Genomic DNA, 18,866 nt, shown 5'->3' with positions numbered 1-18,866 from the left:
AGACTTGTGTATCTCACCCCACTCAGCGCCTCCACCTGGATTTTTAACAGGTATCTGATAATGGACATGTCCCGGACCGCCCACCTGCCCAGCCACCTGGTCCTTCCACAGCTGTCCTTATCTCAGATGGCGATTCCAACCCTCCAGAAGCTCCGGCCAAAGTCACGGCATCATCTAAACTCCTACATTTTCTCTGTAGTCCACATCTGCTCGAATGACAGATCCCACTGGCTCACGCTTCAAAGACCTATCGGGAGCCCGATCGTGTCTCTCCACCCTGAGCCCATCTCCCGTGTCCATGTACCACCAGCATCCCCAGGTGTCACAGTCCCTTCCTCTCTGATCTCACTGCCCCCTCAAGTTTCAACTCAGCAGCTAGAATGATCCAGTGAAAACATCATCTGAGCACCTCGCCACTCTGTTCTCTCACTCAGAAAAGCCAAAGTCCTGGCAGTAGCCCCATCAGATGCGTCCACTGGCCCTCCCAGGTTCCACTCGTGGTTTAGGTATGAGAGCTGACCTTTTTCTCGAATGTCTCAAGATCTGTTACTTTCTCCATCTGCTAGGTGTACCGGTGTCCAGGTGACCCTCAACCTATCAAAACAGTATGTATGTAAAGACTCTGCTTCCTCTGCTGCCCTGTTGACCGTTTCACTCCAAACCAGAGGGCAGCCACCTGAAAACCCAGCAGGCACTTGACTCATTCAGCCAATTCTCAGAGGTAGGGGACAGCCTTTATGGTTCATTGGGGTCTAAGATGCACCTTATAATATTGCTGAACTCAGGGCATAGCTAACAATTTAATTAAATAGTTTAATTGGCAGCATTTTTTTTTCTTTCTCAGTGGTACATAAAAGAGTGGTTCATCTTCAGCTGACTGTGTCTTAGTAAAGTAAGCTTAGTAAAGTAAGCTGTAAAACTCAAATGCTGATGTGGATTGTAGGAAAATTTCTTTTTTCTTATTTTGTCTTTTTAGGGCCACACCTGCAGCATATGGAAGTTTCCAGGCCAGGGGTAGAATTGGAGCTACAGCTGCTGGCCTATGCCACAGCCACAGCAACACCAGATCTGAGCCACATCTGCAATCTACACCGCAGCTCTCGGCAACACCGGATCCTTTGACCCACCGGATCCTTTGACCCAGGGATCAAACCCTCATCTCCATGGATACTAGTTGGGTTCTTAACCAGCTGACCTACATGGGAACTCCTGTAGGAAAATTTCTAAAAAATGTTCAGCATGCCACTGTGCAGAGCTGTACATTATGTGGTGTCAGGGAAGGCAAGAAAGAGGAAGAGAGAGAAAATTCTACAAGACTTGGTCTCTTCCATAAAATCATCCTACCTGACGGGTAACACAGGGCTAAGAGAAAAGAAGTATAAAAGCATGTCCCAAGCAACACATGGGCAGGTGTGAGCAGAAGTGGCCATCTGTGAACCTGGGGGGACAAAACACTGTTGTCCTGAACCTCAGCATTCCAGGAAGGCTTCCTGGACGAAGTGAGCTTCCAGTTTAAAAGGAAAGGAAAAGTGGCCAAAGGCTACTGTGCCTCATTTAATGCGCACATTGTTCTCAGGAGAAAATAACGTCTCCCTTCTACAGAGACAGAAACCGTCTGGGTTGCTGGATGAGCATCATACCTGGGATGTTTGCCACGTAACTGAGTTTGTGAGAAGGGGGCAGAAGGCTCAGGAATGATTCGAATCTCTACCACTGTTTGCAGTTCCTTTATTCCCTGAATCACGACCCGGGAGGGTGTCCACAGAGGATGGAAGGTCTGGTCATTCCTGGTTGTTCCTGGTCTTTCCTGAATGTCTGCAAGCGCTCCACTGTCCTGCTTGACATCGGGGGCTCTGCTCCTTCTGGAACACGCCCAGGACAAATGGCTTGAGCCATAGTCTCTGTGTGAGCAGAATGGGGTGCGAGAGGAGCCAGCTGGGTTTGGGACCAGATGGGAACACCCTGATGGAGGTGCCTGGGGCTATCCATGCACAGCCATTACAGGAGAAGGAAATGAACCCCCAACCCCCCCCCCAAAGGGCGGTTCCAGGGACGCCTTCTCCCCTCCTCTCTCTCCCCTCCAGACCAGTTCTGACATCTCCTTAGAGCCCAGTGCCCAGAGGGGCCCTGCTTTCTGTTACTGAGCTGGGCCATCATCGGGGATGGGCCACACAGTGCGGTGCAGGAGGCGTGGATGTGTGCTGGTGTCTGTCCGCCGTGAAAACACACTGGCTTCTTGCAGCACCTGCCGGGAAGTCGAGGAGTGTGCATACTCGCCAGAGTGGGAGAGACTGCAAACTGGAGGGAAAGGGCACAGGCAGGAGAAGAAGAGCCCCCCTCACTCCCACACTCGCACCTGTCAGCATCTCACCGGTGCCCCTGCCTGTTCCTTCCAGAGCGTTCAGTGCCTCTGGCTCCACGCCCCTCCTGCAAGCGTGTGGAGCAGGTGAGGAAAGCTGCCTCAGCGAAGTCAAGACCACATGGTAGGCGGCAGGTCTAGAGACCATGGTCTGGGTCCTTTGATCCCCCCCCCTACACTCTACCCGGGGCGGACAGCGGACCGCTGTACCCTCGGTACCACAAGCTAGGAAAAGGCAACCTTTAGCGAACACGGCCCACTCGCCAGGGATTCATCAAGCCCTTTAGGCAAGTTAACTCCATCCTCGCCGCAACCTCACGAGGGCAGATGAAGTAGGTACGCTTACTAATCCCGCTTTACCCGTAGGGCAACCGAGGCACAGACGTGACTCGCCCAGGGTCGCGGGCGGGGACGAGAGGGGGAGGCGCAGCGCCCTGGGAGGGACTTGGGGGGGACTGGGGGGACTGGGGGGGGGGCTGCGGAGGGCCGGGCCCTGCGGCTTCCAGCCCCGAAGCGCCGGGCAGGCCCGGGCTGCCCATATAAGGCCGCGGGCGTCCAGGAACGTTTCAGGCGCACTAGGGCGCCCCGCGGCCTGCAGCCTCCTCCGCGCCGAGGAATGTGTGGAATCTTCCTCCCCGGCTGCCGCCCTCCGCCGGGAGGACCTCCCCTCCGCCGGGGCCGCGATCAGCCCCGGAGCCAGCCCGGGGGCCGCCCGCCGCCTGGCCGCTGGGGGGAGCGCGGCGCCTCGGCGGAGCCGCGGGAGGCGGGGAGGCGGCCGCGCGCCCTCACCTGCCCGGGGCGGCGCGCGCGGCCGCAGAGGAGGCGGCCCGGCCGAGGCCGCGGAGGAAGGAGGCCGGGAGGAGCCTGCGCCCGGCCCGCGGCGCGGCCGCCCAGGGAGCCTCGTGGAAGTGGCGGGAGCGCGGCGAGCCCGCGCCCATGGCTCTGAGCAAAGGGCTGCGGCTGCTCGGGCGGCTGGAGGCCTCGGGGGAGAGCAGCGTCCTGCTGGAGGCGCGCGGCCGCGGGGACTGCCTGCTCTTCGAGGCCGGCACGGTGGCCACGCTCGGTGAGTGCGACAGGCGGCGCCGCCCGGGGTTCGCGGCCGGGGCCGCCGCGGCGGGGCCGGGCCCGGGGCCGCGCCCGGGTCCCCTGCCCCGGGAGGATGCCCGGAGGCGAGGGCGCCTGCCTTTGCCCAGACGTAGACGGGCACCTCCCTTCCCCGAGGTGACCAGTCCCGGGCGGCGCGAAGGCGGCCGAGGCGTCGGGGTCGCACGCGCGGGGCGGCGGGTGGCCTGTTTGAATGAAGTGACGCCGGGGACGCCAGAGAGCGCGTCTGGCTGCGGCCGGGCGCGCAGGCGGCCCGCGGCCCCTCCTCGGGTCTGCCCGCTGCGCGCCTGCCTGGCGGAGGGTCTGTTCCCGGAGAGCCGCCTCCGGCCTCTTGGGCCCCGCGCTCCATCCGAGGGGGCGACTGGGGCGCTGGCCCGACCAAGCGCCTGGCGCTGTTTTTCTTTTGCACTTGTTGATGAAACCAGTGAGTGCCTGTTGCTTTGTGAAGGTCGGCTTCACTCCCCGGAGGGGATGGGGAGGAAAGCCCCGGGACACGGCATCTTTGTTTCATATGAATACTTGGCTGAGTAGCGTCATTACCGCAAAGTATAGAACTTGGAGGCAGATATACTACGTGGTGATCCTGGGCTGTGGATATTTGACGTTAAGCAGGTGTCCAGCCAGTATACTTCATCTCTGTGCTCCAGCGAGTCTTGACACTGATATTGTGTCAAGGGCTTTAGAGACTATCTCATTTAATTTTCACAGTTCTCCACAAGGGCTGTTATATCTGCATATTACAGAGGAGGAAACAGGTCCGAAGAAGCTAAGAAACTTGCTTGCCCCAGGTGACACAGCTCCACCAGAGTTCCATGTGGCAATTTCTGTATTGTCCCTGCAGTGCTTGACTTCCTGGAATCACCACTGCTGGGTCCCTTGTTTACTGGCTAACATTCACGAGGAAGGGCTGGTGATACCAAAGTGAGCAAAACCAAGTGGGGTTGTTAGAACTTCAAACTGAACGCCAGGGAGTCGGCTCACAGCTGGTGTCCAGCTGTACCATCTTCCCTGGTTCGCAGCTGAACAAAGCACAGAGGAGGGTCTGGGTGTTTGACCAGTGCCCTCAGCCCCACAATGCTTTATAACTGAATCTAGTCCTTTTTTTTTTTTTCCTTTCACCCTGTGCGCATCAATTCTTCAATTAGATTCTTCAGTACACATCTTGGAAGGACTGAGACGTCCTTCTCTTTCCTCTTCTATTTCAGCTTCGCTAATCATTTCATGAGCATATAGTTATCTGGCTCTTTTGCAGTCAGTTGGTTACTAAAACAGCATCACCAATCTTGTCAGCACCATAAATGTACAACAAATCATGGATGAAATTATTATCAGATTATTCCAATTTGTGCTCTCTCCCGAAAAGCCCAAGTTTGGTTATGTGCTAAGGTCTCCAAAGAAAATCACAGAAATTTCCATTCCGTTTGAGATGTCTCCTTCATACCACGTTTATCAGAGCTGAGAGATTAATTGCATGGTACAAAACTACTGCTTCATCAAAGGGGTTAAAATATCCTTTGGTTGAATTACAGCAACCTTACGTAAGGTTCATATATATTTAAGAGTGCCTTTGAAGCCGTTGGGATAAAAAGAGTTTATCTTCCTCAAAAGTGAAGATCTTTCAGTGATTAACAAATGTAATAAAGTGCTTATTTTCCGTTTGGAAATTAGGTTTGGGTTGAAGTCATGTATATAGTATGTTGGTGAGTACAAGGTACCGGGCTGCTTTAGAAGGCAGCTGTGGAAGGACGAGGTGCTGGTGCTGGTCCCGAGAAGGATTGGAAGAGCCTTCTGTTACTGGAAGGTTGTTGTCTCAGACTTTTCGAGTTTCCTGAACATGTCGTAATTGGACAGACTGGCTCTGAACTTGAAATTCCCATCTGTGTTCCAAAGGTCTGGCTCTTTGCTTTCCTTTCCTGGGTAAGGTTAAGAGTGCTTTCATTTTTCTTTTCTTTTCTTTTTTTTCCCAGAAGGTCGCAGTCTCTGCTGTTGTGTAGGACAGGACACCTGGGGCAGCCGGCAGAGCTGGTAGTGGAATTCTGCCCATTCCATGAGGTTCAAGGTTGGGTGCAGCTTCCTTTCCACGTCAGCTGTGGTTTCCTGTGATAGGTCTTCCAGGTGAGGGATGAGAGGCCAAACAGACTTAGGTCAAGGGTTTATTCCTACGAGGGTCGTGGTTTTTCCCTGGCCGCCGAGTGGTCCTAAGATTCTGTGCAGCTCTGTGGCGGATGCGTGCTACTGCTTTCATGGGGCCCTGCAGGGGAGCTCGGTGGGCCCGACAAGCATTAGCACAGCTCTCCAAGGCACATTTTAACCCTTAAGGATCATACCTTGAAAAGGCTTCACACTGAAAGGGGTTCATCGTTGTTCTGTGATTTCAGGCAGAGCTGAGACAGGCTTGAATGGGGTTGTGAGTTTAAGGAAAAACTCTTGCTCCTTGCTTGGTCGATTGCTAGGTTAGCCCTTCTCTTCTTTTTTTAAGACACAGTGCAAATAGCTTTTATTTTTATTTATGTATTTATTTTTGCTTTTCAGGGCTGCACCTGTGGCATATGGATGTTCCCAGGCTAGGGCGTGGAATCGGAGCTATAGCTGTCCGCATACACCACAGCTCCCAGCAATGCTGGATCCCTGACCCACCGAGCAAGGCCGGATATCGAACCCACATCCTCATGGATCCTAGTGGGATTGGATTTGTTTCCACTGCGCCACAACCGGAACTCCTAGCCCTTCTCTTCTGACTTGACCTACGTGGCCTCCTCGCCTGCCTGCAGGAGGGTTGCTGGAGGAATACTTCCTACTTCCAGCTTCCAAATGAATTAGGGTGAGACTCTAACGTGGATCAGTGGCAGCAGGAATTCCAGAGGCAGAAAAGCCAACTGTATTGGCACCAATTTCAAAGTTTTTTAAATCAAGTCTTCTTGATGCCCTGATTCAACAATAGGAGGCTTCTCAAGTGAAGATAAAAAAGCCAGAGCCTGTGACAATTCCCCTGTGTCCAAAACCCACAATTAGCATACAGATGTTCTCTCATTTGCATTCTGGGACAAACAGGACCTGCCATTGTCTCTCTCTTTGTCGCTTTTAGACTCCGTGTGGACCAGATAAAGGCAACTGTGCCTATTATTCATGGATTTCGCCCCTTTCAGAGCCAGCACCAACACTCCAAAGTTCAGTTTTCTCCAAACAGACTCCCAAGCAGGGCGGCCTGCGAATGTTCCTGTGTTTGCACGTGTGTGCAACCTGCCCCACCCTCCCCCAGCCACGCTCTCTGTGGAGTCAGCAGCCGGGAACAGGGTGGAAAGGAAGTTTGCGGGCAAGTTGTCAGGGAGCGTCCCTACGTTACTTGGGGCTTCTGGAGGAAAAGGGCCTGTGTAAACACAGGCCCGGGTTCTCCCAGCTGCTGTGTTTGTACAGAAGCTACAGTGTCACGTTTTGTTTGACTTGGAAATGTGGCCACAGAGCCCGGCAAGGCTCTGTCGGAACTGCAACCTAGGCCACTTTGTCAGACTTGGTGGTCCAGATTTATTTGTTTGGTGACTTGAAGTTTGACCTGCCTGGGGCAGCTGAGAGTCAAACATCCTCCTGGGTAAAAACAGAAGCACAGGGCCTGGTGGGGGCTCGGGGCTCCAGACTTGGGGAACCTGGGCAACGATCTGGGGTCACGGCAGCCTGTTGCATCCATGGCTCGAACAGGCCTTTCCCAGTGGCAGGTTAGCTTATCATGATATTGACAAAATTGCAAACTGGGTTAGTGGGTGCTTCTGCCTGACTTTTCTGGAACTCACCAGGAGGATTGTGATTTGAGATCATGCCAGGCTCCTTTTTTGGACTGTGTGGCTCCAAAACTTTTCCTTAAACCTTTAATTGTGAAAATTTTCTCTTCTTTCTTTTTCTTTCTTTCTTTCTTTTTCAATCATTTTAGGGCCACACCCTTGCCATACGGAGGTTCTCAGGCTAGGGGTTGAATGAGAGCTGTAGCCACCGGCCTACACCAAAGCCACGGCAACACCAGATCTGAGCTGCATCTGCGACCTACATTGCAGCTCACAGCAATGCCAGATCTTTAACTCGCTGAGGTGGGCCAGGGATCGAACCCACATCCTCATGGATGCTAGTCAGTTTCTTAATCCACTGAGCCTCAACAGGAACGTCTGAAAATTTTCAAATGTACACAAACATAGACAGAAAAGTAAATCCCCAGTACCTGTCACTCAGTGCTGATAGTTATTGGTATATTTCAATTCCATGTCACCCTGTATTTTTTATGAAAAACAATCTCCTGAAATTTCCTTGGCGCTTTGCCAAGCAAGACTTTAAGAAATGTGGTTTGGCTTCCTCCCTCCCTCTCTCCTTCCTTCCTTCTTTTCTCTCCTTCCTGATTTGCATTCGGATCCTGATATTTCTGTGCTTATCTTGGGTTTCAAAACACCCGTGTGGTCAGCGAAGATGAGGTCTGCTGGCCCCGGTAGGCAGCGGGACAGCACGCTGCCTGTGACAGGGTTTTCACCTGGTTTTGCTACAGAGGGCTCAGCGTTCAGGCTTGGGGAGGCAGTTAGCACTTTGCGAGCGGTGCATGGGATGTCGTGAAGGGGAGGGCTGCAGGAGCCGTGTGTGGGTTTCAGTCCTGCATCCCACCGGAGCTGAGGCTGTGACGCCCAGAACAGGGCCTGATGAGGGCTCAGGGCCTGGCAGGTGCTAGGTTTCTCAGTGGAGAGGCGCAGTGAGACGGTGGGCTCCCCAAGGATGCGCATCCCAACGTGAGGGCCAGATAACACGTCGGCGGCTTCCCGAAGCTCTGCTGATTTTGTGTGGAGGGAGGTTCCTGATTGAGCGCTGGTCGCCCCGCAGGCATCTGTCTTCCTGTCCTGTGCTTGCTTGTTCTGGGGCCCAGGGTAGCTCTGCCAAGTGGGTGGATGGACTGTGCTTTGCACCCGAGGTGAGCACTGGGCACCTGTAGCGGGGCCAGCGGGGCCATCACAGGGCCCCGTCCAGAATGGCTGGATGTATCTGGCTGGGTGCTGGGGGCCAGCAGCCTGCACTCGTGGCATATACAGCTGGAGGGTTGCCATTTGCCTGTAAGGCTTCTTGGATCAGAAAATGACTCCGGGCACAAGGATTCACTGAGCATATTAGCTATGGGGCAGGGGGCAGCTCCTTCCAGAGGCCCGGTTCATGGGAGCACTTCCAAAGCACAGATGCTGGTGCTTAATTCTGTTCCTGCATCTGTGCCCACTTCTGCCCCGCTTCCTCCCTCCCCGAGGCTGCTGAGGCGTGATGGGGCCCCCGCCCTCCGACGTCCTGACCCTTGTGCCTCCCCTCTGGCTCTTCCGTGTGAGTTTCAGTGAAGCCACACGCTCCCTGAGAACAGGGCCTCCCCTTCTGCCACCTCTGCTCTTTGGCAAGCTCTGAGGTGATGCTCAGGGCAGAGCAGTGATAAGAAAGGAAGAGGGACTTCCTCTGTGTCCTTTAAACCACTGTGAGGTCTCACGGAGCAGAACCGGGGCCACGGATGCTCTCAGGTACAGCGTTCATGTGGGGTTTGGTGGGGGGGGGGGGTGAGGAGAGGACAGCGTGTTTAGGACGCATGCTCTGACCCAGTGGAGGACCGGGGCTGGTCCGCTCACCCATCAGCATCTCAGAAAATGGCCTGATTTGAGGTGAGCAGGATGTGCAGCTTATCTTTGCTGTCTATGTTGTATTCGGCTTGTATTGACGTTATTGACCAGCGGTAATCATCGCAGAAAAAGCCAACCACCACCCTTTGCTCAGGTCTCTCCCCACTGTCCTGGCGATAACGCCTCCGAACCTCCACCTGTGTCCTCTCCTGCCTCTGGGTAGGAGGGGAGTCCGGAGTTCTAACCCTGACTCTTTAAACTGTTCCCTACCCTGGGGAATTTAGTTAATCCCCCCAAGCCTCAGAATCCTAATCTGAAAATAAATGAATGGTGACCTCGACTGCCTTCTCTACTCTCAGATTCCATGTGTCTTTAAAAAAAAAAAACAAATAACCCCCTGAAATTAGCACAACATTGTAAATCAACTATACTTTAATAATAAAAAAAAAATCCAGAGTTCCCGTTGTGGCGCAGCAGAAATTAACCCGACTAGGAACCACGGGGTTGCGGGTTCGATCTAGCCTTGCTCAGTGGGTTAAGGATCCGGCGTTGCTGTGAGCTGTGGTGTAGGTCGCACACGTGGCTCAGATCCTGTGTTGCCGTGGCTGTGGTATAGGCTGGCAGCTGCAGTGTCGATTGGACCCCTAGCTTGGGAACCTCCATGTACCACAGGTGCGGCCCTAAAAAGAAAAAAAAAAAAAATCCCAAAGTCTCAAACATGCAGCACAAGCAAATAAGCCACACTCCTACCTTACACACCTAGTTAAAATGATCAACTATCCGAAACTTTGAATCTTAGCGGAAAGGGTCTGGCAAGGTAACATCTCAGATGGCTCGGATCTAAGTCTGAGCTAACCCTAGGCGTCTGATGCTGTACATTTTTTTCTTGGAAACTTATGAATTAAAATGCATGAAATTGTCTCTCCTTGATTCCACCCCTTTCCTGTAATCAGCAAAAAAGAATTTTAAGCCATAATGATTTAGGAACATATAATATTTATTAAAGTATCATAAACTATGCTAATTTGTAGCTCTTTTAGCTGATTCCTATTAATATTCACTGATGTTCTGAAAAATCATACCTTTCATCATACTGTATCATAGTCATCATATTCATATTTCAGCACATTCATCATTTTTAAAACAGTCTGGACGGGAGCGGGGAGTTGTATGTCTGGGCATATGTGTAAGCTTGTTTTATCTATGTCTTTATTTATTTATTTGTTTTTTAATGGCTGTGGTGTGGCATATGGATGTTCCCAGGCCAGGGACTGAATCCCAGCTGCAACCTATGCTGCAGCTGTGGCAACGCTGGATCCTTTAACCCACTGCGCCAGGCCAGGGATGGAACCTGCACCTCTGCAGTGACCCTAGTCTCTGCAGTCAGATTCTTAAACCCCTGCACCCCAGCGGGAACTCCTATCCACCTGTTTTATTGCCTGTTCATTACATGCCTTTAGCGTCACCATGAATCTGGTCTGCGGCTGATAAATGTTGTATGTTGGAAAAGTAATAGGACATTATTGTTATTATTTCTTCAAATTTTGCTGTTTGCTGCCAGGGGAAGAGGTATGGTTTCCAAAATATTGACATTTGCAAGGACCCCAGGAGTCTCGGATGGGAACACAAGGGAAGGCCCAGGCTTTGGTGCCAGGTTCTGGGGGGAGGGGGGAGTTGGGGGGGTCGAATGGCTGTGCCCTCCTGGGCGCCCCTCCTTGGCTGAATCCAGGAGGGGGGGCACTTTGTTCAAATTCACCAAGAGGCACCGCATGGGCCAGAGGCTGCCCTGGAGAAAGTGGACAGGTAACGGCCTTTTCTAACATGTGTGGTTGTGCAAGAACCTTGATCCAAAAGCAGAAGTGGTGGCTTGCCTGTCCGACGCCGGAACACTTTACACAAGACACAGAGTGAGAAATTCTAGTGAAACACCATTGCCTGCCCCGGGCGGGCAGACCCGGAGGTTTCTGGGCGCGTGTCTGACTTCAGTGCAAACCGCCCCCCCCCGCCCCCCTTTAGGTTTCTGGGTCAGTTTGCTCTTAGGAAAATTAGGTTGCTCAGCACTTATTAGCGTTTTGTCTTAATAGAGAAAACAGACCCAGAACGAAGCCTCGAGGAGCGATTTGTCAGGCGAGTCTGTGAGCTGAAGAGCAGCTCAGTTCAATCCGCACCTTTCTCTTGGGGCCCAGGGGAGAGTTTGCGGGTTCCGTCTTTCCCTCCTGCGCACGCTTAGGCCTTTGGGTGAGGACGGTGAAGCCTGTACACTTAGCGAGTCCAGAAGCCAGGTCCGAAGTCTCCGAGGACAGTGCTGTCACGTCTGGCACTTGTTTGGCAGCGGTCCAGGAGGAAGACAGCCAGACTCGTGGTCACGTGCCCAGTGGGGACGGGAGAACAGGTGAAATAAAAGTGAGAAACTGGTGCTGCCTCCTGGAGCTGGGTGACGAGCATGTGGTGGTTCATTAGACTTAGTGAATCAATCAACTGGCTGCTTTTCAGTTTCAACAGATGAAAATCGATAGTTTCCCCATATACCATCATTAGCCACTTAGAGTGTGCGGTAGGGGAAACAGATTCCACTCCCAGTAACAGCCATTTCTGGGAGTAAACATAATAAAATCTGTTAAGCTATAACTCTCTGCCCAGGCACTGAATAAACGCAAAGGTACAGCATATTCTTGGGAGAGGAATATCAACAGTGTAACAGTGTTTGTTCTCAATAAATCTATAAATGCAAATGGCCATGTGTAAAATCCAATTAAATTCCAAATAACAGGAGTTTGACATAAAACTTAACCAGCTGGGAGTTCCCATTGTGGCGCAGTGGAAATGAATCCAACTAGTGTCCATGAGGACGCAGGTTCGATCCCTGGCCTCGCCCAGTGGGTTAAGGATCCGGCGTTGCCGCGAGTTGTGGTGTAGGTCGAAGATGTGGCTCAGATCCAGTGTTGCTGTGGCTGTGGGGTAGGCCTGCAGCTGCAGCTCCAATTCATCCCCTAGCCTGGGAGCTTCCATATGCCATGGGTGAGGCCCTAAAAAGCAAAACAAAAAAGCAACAAAAAACTTAGGCTGATTTTAAAGTGTGTCTGGGATGTCCTCCTACTTCAGCTTGTCCTTATCTGAATCCTCTCATCTGGATGAATGGCAGTTCCCCCCCAACCCCCCGTGGGTGGGCCAAATACTGGACAAAACCTGTGAGTCTTCCAGATCCTGCTCTTTGCCTCAGTCCCATGCAATCCATGAGCAAGTCCAGACCACTCAACCTCCAAAATATACCCGAATCCACCAGTTGCCTGTTGCAGCTGCTGCGGCGCTGGCCCCACCACTCCCATCTCTCCCTTGGACTGCACGCCACTCCTGACCAGCTTCCCGGCTGCCACCCCCGGCTGTCCCCTCGACCCCACACAGCGCCCTGACCAAGCCTGCAGGCCTGGGTCCTCCGCCCTGGCTCTTTCTCCAGCCCCTCCCTGGGCTCACTCCTCTTGAGTGATCCTGACTGGTTCCTGCCTCAGCCGCTGCCCATGCTGTGTCCTCTGCCGCAGTGTGCTTCCCGGACCTCTGCCTGGCTGCCCCGACCTCACTCAGGCCTAACGCGGGGACCTTGGGGCGATGTTCCGGACCCCTAGCCAAACCAGCCCTTGGTCTCCACGCCCAAATGCAGCGCTTCCATCACCAGTTTTCTTGGCTTTGTAGTGTGCATCACCAAAATTACCTTATTTATTCGTTTGCAATGTGTGTTATTCATGAGAATGCCAGCTCTTTGGGGGCAGGATATTGTAGGTTCCATTGCGGCCCCCCAAAGATGTTCCTAATCCCTGCTAACTGAATGTCACCTTACTTGGAAACAAGGTTTTGGTCGCCCTAATTGAGATGTAAATTAAGGAGTTCCCGCTGTGGCGAAATGGGTTAAGCATGTGACTACGGGAGTTTCCCCTGTGGCTCAGCAGATGAAGAATCCCATATAGTGTCTGTGAGGTTTAGGATCCTGTGTTGCTGTGACTGTGGTGTAGGTTAGACCCCTAGCCTGGGAACTTGTATATACTGCAAGTGCAGCCTTGAAAAGAAAAAAAAAAACGAACCTGACGACAGCATCCGGGGTCACTGTGGAGGTGTGGGTTCAATCCCTGTTGCAGTGGCTTAAAGCATCTGGTGTGGCCACAGCTGGAACGCAGGCCACCGCTGCAGCCCAGGTTCTCTCCCTGGCCGGGGAACTTCCATCTGCCAAGGATGAGGCCATTTTAGAAAAACAAGAAGATGTGCATTCAGATGCAGTCATCCTGGAATGGGATGGGCCCTTAATCCAGTAGGATAGTGTCCTTATAAGAAGGGACAGGTACGCACAGAGGGGCAAATGTCCTGTGAAGCCGGAGACACCCAGGGAGAAGCCACGTGAGACAGAGGCAGAGGCTGGAGTGGTGCTGCTGCTGGCCTGGGCTGCCTGGGGCTCCCAGAAGCTGGGAGAGTCGGGAAGGATGCTCCCCTGCAGCCCTCGGGGAGGGTGGCCCCGCCGACACCTGGGTTTTGCAGTTGTTGAATCAACTGCAGTCGCTTCGCTCCCCAGTTAGTGGCACTGAGTTACAGCGGCCCCAAGAAGTAAGCAGAACAAGGGTGGCTGATGCAAGGAGAGGTCAGGAGACACTGCTGAAGATGAAGAAAGGGCCCACATAGCCAGGAAGACTTGGAAACAGGTCAGGACAGACTTGATCTACCAGACAGGAGATCATACCGTGAAGCCGCAACAATGACAGACCAGGCAAGAATCAACAGAAGCGAGGAGAGGGCTCAGAACAGGCTCGTGTAAACAGAGAAATTCAGCTTATTAAAGTGACTTTTTTTTTTTTTTTTTTTTTTTTTTTTGGTCTTTTTGCCTTTTCTAGGGCTGCTCCCGTGGCATATGGAGGTTTCCAAGCTAGGGGGCTAATCTGAGCTGTAGCCACCGGCCTACGCCAGAGCCACAGCAACACAGGATCCGACCCGCGTCTGCGACCTACACCACAGCTCACGGCAACGCCAGATCCTTAACCCGCTGAGCAAGGCCAGGGATCAAACCCACAACCTCATCATCCCTAGTCGGATTCGTTAACCACTGAGCTAAGGTGACAATTTAAATCAGCTGGAGGAAAGATGGATACTCAGTAAATGGTGTTTATGCAGCTGGGCACGTCCTTTATTCAGCCAGATATCGAGAGCGGGTTTCCCTCGGCCATCTGGTCGGAAAGGAGGAGGGCTGGCCGTGCAGGACAGCGCCTCTGCTCTTCCTCCTCCGGGGAGTGAGTGGTCCTTGAGCCAGTTTGTACAGGTGACTGTTGGCACTGCTGTCTGTCGCTAACTAGCTTCTCTCTACCCCGAAGCCTTGTGCCCACAGGGGCCAGTGTCCCTTGTAAACCCCCCCCCCATAGGTATAGATTCCAGGGTTCACCAGGCGCCTGCCCAGTGACAAGAATTGTCACACTTGAGGAAGCCCCCAGCCTGGGGTCCCCATCAGGGGATTGTCATCGTTCATTGGAGGTGCTTCCCTATCCAGAAGCAGTTTGCCAAGGAAGGTCATTTTTTCTGTAAGCAATGCTATCTATCGACACTTGATATTCTACCTTCATGCTGTTCCCAGGAGAGCTAGAGAGCGAGAGGAGGGTTTCGTGAAGCCCATTTGGACATGAATTAACTTAGAGCCCCGCAGGGAGTTCCCGTGTGGCTCAGCGGGTTAAGGATCCAGTGTTGTCACCACAGCAGCTTGGGTCACTGTGTGGCACAGGTCTGATCCCTGGCCCAGGAACTTCTGCATGCCGTGGGTGTGGCCAAAACCCAAAAAAGTCAGAGCTCTACCTTAAATCATACATCAAAATAAATTCCAGAAGTATTTCAGAGTTAAAGAAATCCCACTTTTACAGTATTAAAAGAAAACATAGGAGGAACTTTCATAGTGTAATGGGATGGGAAGCCTTTTTTTTTCTTTTTAGGGCCGAATCCGTGGTATATGGAAGTTCCTGGGCAAGGGGTCGAATTGGAGCTGCAGCTGCCAGCTGACACCACAGCCACGGCAACAGCAGGTCTCAGTCGCATCTGCGAGCTCTGCTGCAGCTTGTGGCAACGCTGGACCCTTAACCCACTGAGCGAGGCCAGGGACTGAACCCACGTGCTCACAGAGACAGCTTTGGGTCCTTAACCTGCTGAACCACAGGGGAACTCCTGGAAAGCCTTTCTAATAAACACAGCATAAAATTCAGAAGTCCTAAAGGAAAAAACCCAAAAAACCTGCGATATTTAAGAACTTTTTTTTTACTGAAGTATAATATATGTAGAACAATGAACAAATCCTGTGTGGACAGCTCCATGAATTTTCACGGGTTGAACACACCACATAACCAGCATGGAGGTCTGGAAACAGTGCTGGGTGGCACTCCAGGGACCCCTGCTCTTCCTTGACCCCGTGTGAGATTGATAGATTTGATTACATAAAAATTTAAAACTCTGGGATATCAAAAGACACCATAAATGTAGGTAAAAGACAGGCAGAGCCTGGAAGGAATTCAGCCCTTTGCAACACATGCAAAAGCCAAAGGTGATACTCCTTGCAGACTGCAAAGGCAGGCCAATGGACCACGAAGAGGAAGGACCAATCATCAGAAAAAATGGCAAGGCTGGCGCCATCTTGAGCTCAGCCCATCCCCCTCTGATGCCTTAATAAGTCTCTCTTGCTTTACCCCCCCAAAAAAGAAAAAAAAAAAGACAGATTGTCAAAAGCTGTACGAAGGAACTCTCAGAAGGAAAATGGCCTGAGCGGCGGAGCAGCACCGTCCGTGCTGGGCGTGTGGATGCTGTTCTCTGTGTCGCTTCCTTTCTCCTGCCGGCTCTCCTGTGCATCAGGCCTGGACGTCCCCGTGACAGATAGTGCAGCCCCTCTGCCACACCCCTCCCCGCTGGCCTGCAGCTGTGCCCTCACACCTGCCCGGCCCCTGAGGCCAATCCCTCCCCCAGCAGACATATGGGTCTCTGGCCTGGCTCCCCAGGTCAGCCCCGTCGGCTCCCAGACAAGCCCAGATTTGACTTGTCGTCCGGGGAACAGGCTCCAGCTCAGTGCCAGGAACGTGGGGGCAGGGCTCCTGGCCTTGAGGCATGATCAAGAGCAGCGGCAGAGCCAGGAGTGTCAGGAAGTAGGTTGGGGCCACCACGGCCAGAGGTGGGGGTGGGCGGGAGGTCTGGCCCCAGTCCAAAATGCCAGGGTTGAGGAGGACAGAACCGGGCGCTGGAAGCGTGTGGGACAGGCTCCAGAGGCATTGTGCAAAGGCAGGGTCCCCGGAGAGGGGCTCCGTGAACAGAAGGATAGTGTGGGTGAGGGATGGGGGGGAGTCTGAACACGGTGCACCTGCCCTTGAACATGTGCAGCCCGAGGCCGTGTGTGAAGATAAACCCACCTGCTGAGCCAGCCCAGGTTCCCCAAACACGGTGGACCTTTGGTTCACAGAACACTGAGGGTGACCAGTCCTTGGGGTGCATCTGGGGAATCCCTGTTGTGAAGTGATGAAGACTCTTTTTTTTTTTTCAAGGAACCCCCCCCCGCCCCCTCAGCATATGGAGGTTCCCAGGCTAGGGGTCGAATGGGAACTGTAGCCACCGGCCTATACCACAGCCACAGCAATGCAGGATCCAAGCCACATCTGCGATCTACACCACAGCTCATGGCAACACTGGATCCTTGACCCACTGAGCAAGGCCAGGGATTGAACCTGAGTCCTCATGGATACTAATTGGTTATGTTACCCCTGAGACACAATGGGAATACTTCTTTTTTTTTTTTTTTCTTTTTGGCTGCCCTGCAGCATATGGAGTTTTCCTGGGCCAGGAATCAGATCCAAGCGACAGTTGCAACCTAAGCCAAAGCTGCAGCAACACCAGATCCTTTAACCCCTTGCACCGGGCTGGGGATTGAACCTGTGTCCTAGTGCTACAGAGACACTGCCGATCCCATTGCACAGGAGTTGCACAGGATAAAGATTCTAAGGCCAAGTTCTGCCCCAGCCATGGGCTTCTCTGTTTTTGAGACTGGAGCCAATTCCAGGTACAGAAAGCCTTTGGGCTGGAGGGTAGTTTGGAGGAGGCAGAGTCCAAGTCAGTGAAACAGTGTAACTCAGTTCATTTGAAAAGCTTTCTTTTCCCCTTTTGTGAAACAAGGGTGACTGTTTCCCCTTGGGCGGCGCCTCTGTGAATAAGCAGGTAGTTAACACGCAAGTAATGGAGAAAGAGGCCAAACCTGTCACAAACTACGCCCCCAAATGCGACCCGTGTGTGGAGGTGTGAGTAATAACACGTTATTCATGTTTCTGCCCGGAGCGGACCTTCTGTCATCTTCCCTGGACCCTGGACCCGTGTGCCGCAGAGTTTGTCAGAGGTGGAAGGTCTCTAAAGAATGTGGTAGCAGCCCAGTGACACCCAATGCAGGTGAACACGCCTGCTTGAGTCAGATCCCTAAGGAGCCTGACCAAAGAAATATGTCCGAAAAACTCAAGGCAGCTTGACAAATGAGTTATGGACTGTGATCTGGATTCTGGGTTAAAATAGGGAGTAGGAATCGACTTTGGGTTGATCAGCTCCCCGCCCTGCCTCCTGGAACTCTGTCCTGTGTCACCTGCAAGTGCTCCCCTACCTCATGGCAGCTCCCAGGCTCGTGCTCCCTCCCTAGAAGGGCCCTTCCTCCTGGTGGGGGGCGCCTGGTCATGGAGGCGGGGCTCCTGGCCCACCAGGCTCTTCTGCTCCCCACCCCTGTCCCACCCGCAGTCCAGGTGAGGACAAGCCCGCCAGCTCTGCTGGCCTCTCACTGTCAAGTCTTTCCCTCCAACCGGCTCCACACCGCTGGACCTCGCCTCCCCAGTTATTACCCCAGCCTGGAAGTTCAGCATCAGACACCCTTCTCTGCTGCCGTCTGCCCTCCTAACCCCTCAGAACCCCGCTTTTCTGAGCTGTAGTCTGCGGACCCCGAACCTTCGCACCATCTCCTCTCCCCTCCCACCCTCCCTTCCCTCCTCATCCTGCGTAGAGTCCCATCCACGCCGACGGAGCCCCTCGTGGCACACCTGCCACTCTCATTGTCCTCTGGCCTTCCTTACAGAGTCCCCAGCCCTGAGTAAGTCCCCTCCCCGCTACTCCACACACACCCTCATGTTGCTGGACTCGGCTGGAGAGAAACGCGGTCATGTGGACTCTGTCACAGCTTCATCGATTTTTCCGGTGTCGTTCAGGCGTCTGGCTGCAGGTGCCTCCCCGGATTTCTCTTCCACGCTCCACCGTGACTGCTTCACATCTTCGCAAGCCTTCAACGCCTTGTCCCGCTCAGCTAAGGGTTTCCCTCCCTGCTTCCCTGAAAGAATAAAAGCAAATTAAAAAGAGAACGTTGGCAGGCCCCCCATCACCTCCTCTCCCTGCCCTGAGTGAGTGGCTCCCCCCCTCTGTTACATCCCTCTGCCCAGGGCATGGCCTCTGTGCTCCGCTCCTGCATCTTCCCACCAGTCCTGTCCCCGCTCATCTCCGAAGACTTTGCTCCTCCCGTTTCCCTCTTTCCTTCCTAGCGAGGTGATTCGCACTGTTGCACTGACAGATGTGGTAGCTCAAGCTTAGAAACACCCTCTCGACCCCAGCACCCCAGCTCCTCCTCCCTCTGTTCCGTTCCCCCATGTGAAGGGGCTCTCCACGTGTGCTGTCTCTGCTCCCCTTGCTGTTCTCCATGATGCACCCCTGCCGGGCTTCGGTGCCCGCCTCTACCCTGCAGCCCTTCATCAAGGTCTCTGGTGACTCCCACCTGC

General features: G+C 53.3%; 1 protein-coding gene and 1 long non-coding RNA gene across 7 annotated transcripts in view; both read left to right on the top strand.

Moving 5' to 3' along the window:
- The first annotated feature begins 3,175 nt into the window (after nucleotides 1-3,175).
- The window catches only part of SYNJ2 (synaptojanin 2), a 97,370-nt gene continuing 81,679 nt past the window's right edge, over nucleotides 3,176-18,866 (top strand). For all 6 annotated transcript variants that reach the window (XR_014844016.1, XR_014844002.1, XR_014844004.1 and 3 more), the window contains exon 1: nucleotides 3,176-3,422. Coding sequence is in view for 1 of the 6 variants with exons in the window: in XM_021086423.2 (XP_020942082.2) it covers nucleotides 3,296-3,422 (127 nt within the window). In the remaining 5 variants the exon portion in view is untranslated. The remainder of the gene's footprint in view (nucleotides 3,423-18,866) is intronic.
- LOC146405917 (uncharacterized) lies at nucleotides 4,144-9,468 on the top strand. The gene is made up of 2 exons (XR_014844120.1): nucleotides 4,144-7,459; nucleotides 7,507-9,468. It is a non-coding gene; the product is annotated as an uncharacterized LOC146405917 (long non-coding RNA).

The sequence above is a fragment of the Sus scrofa genome, chromosome 1 (genome assembly GCF_054392235.1).
Source record: "Sus scrofa isolate SSC_HxYL_T2T_F1_AM1 chromosome 1, Sscrofa_HxYL_maternal_Yorkshire_Landrace_v2.0, whole genome shotgun sequence".
Classification (NCBI taxonomy): Eukaryota; Metazoa; Chordata; class Mammalia; order Artiodactyla; family Suidae; genus Sus; species Sus scrofa.
This window is presented reverse-complemented; position numbering and strand designations above follow the sequence as displayed.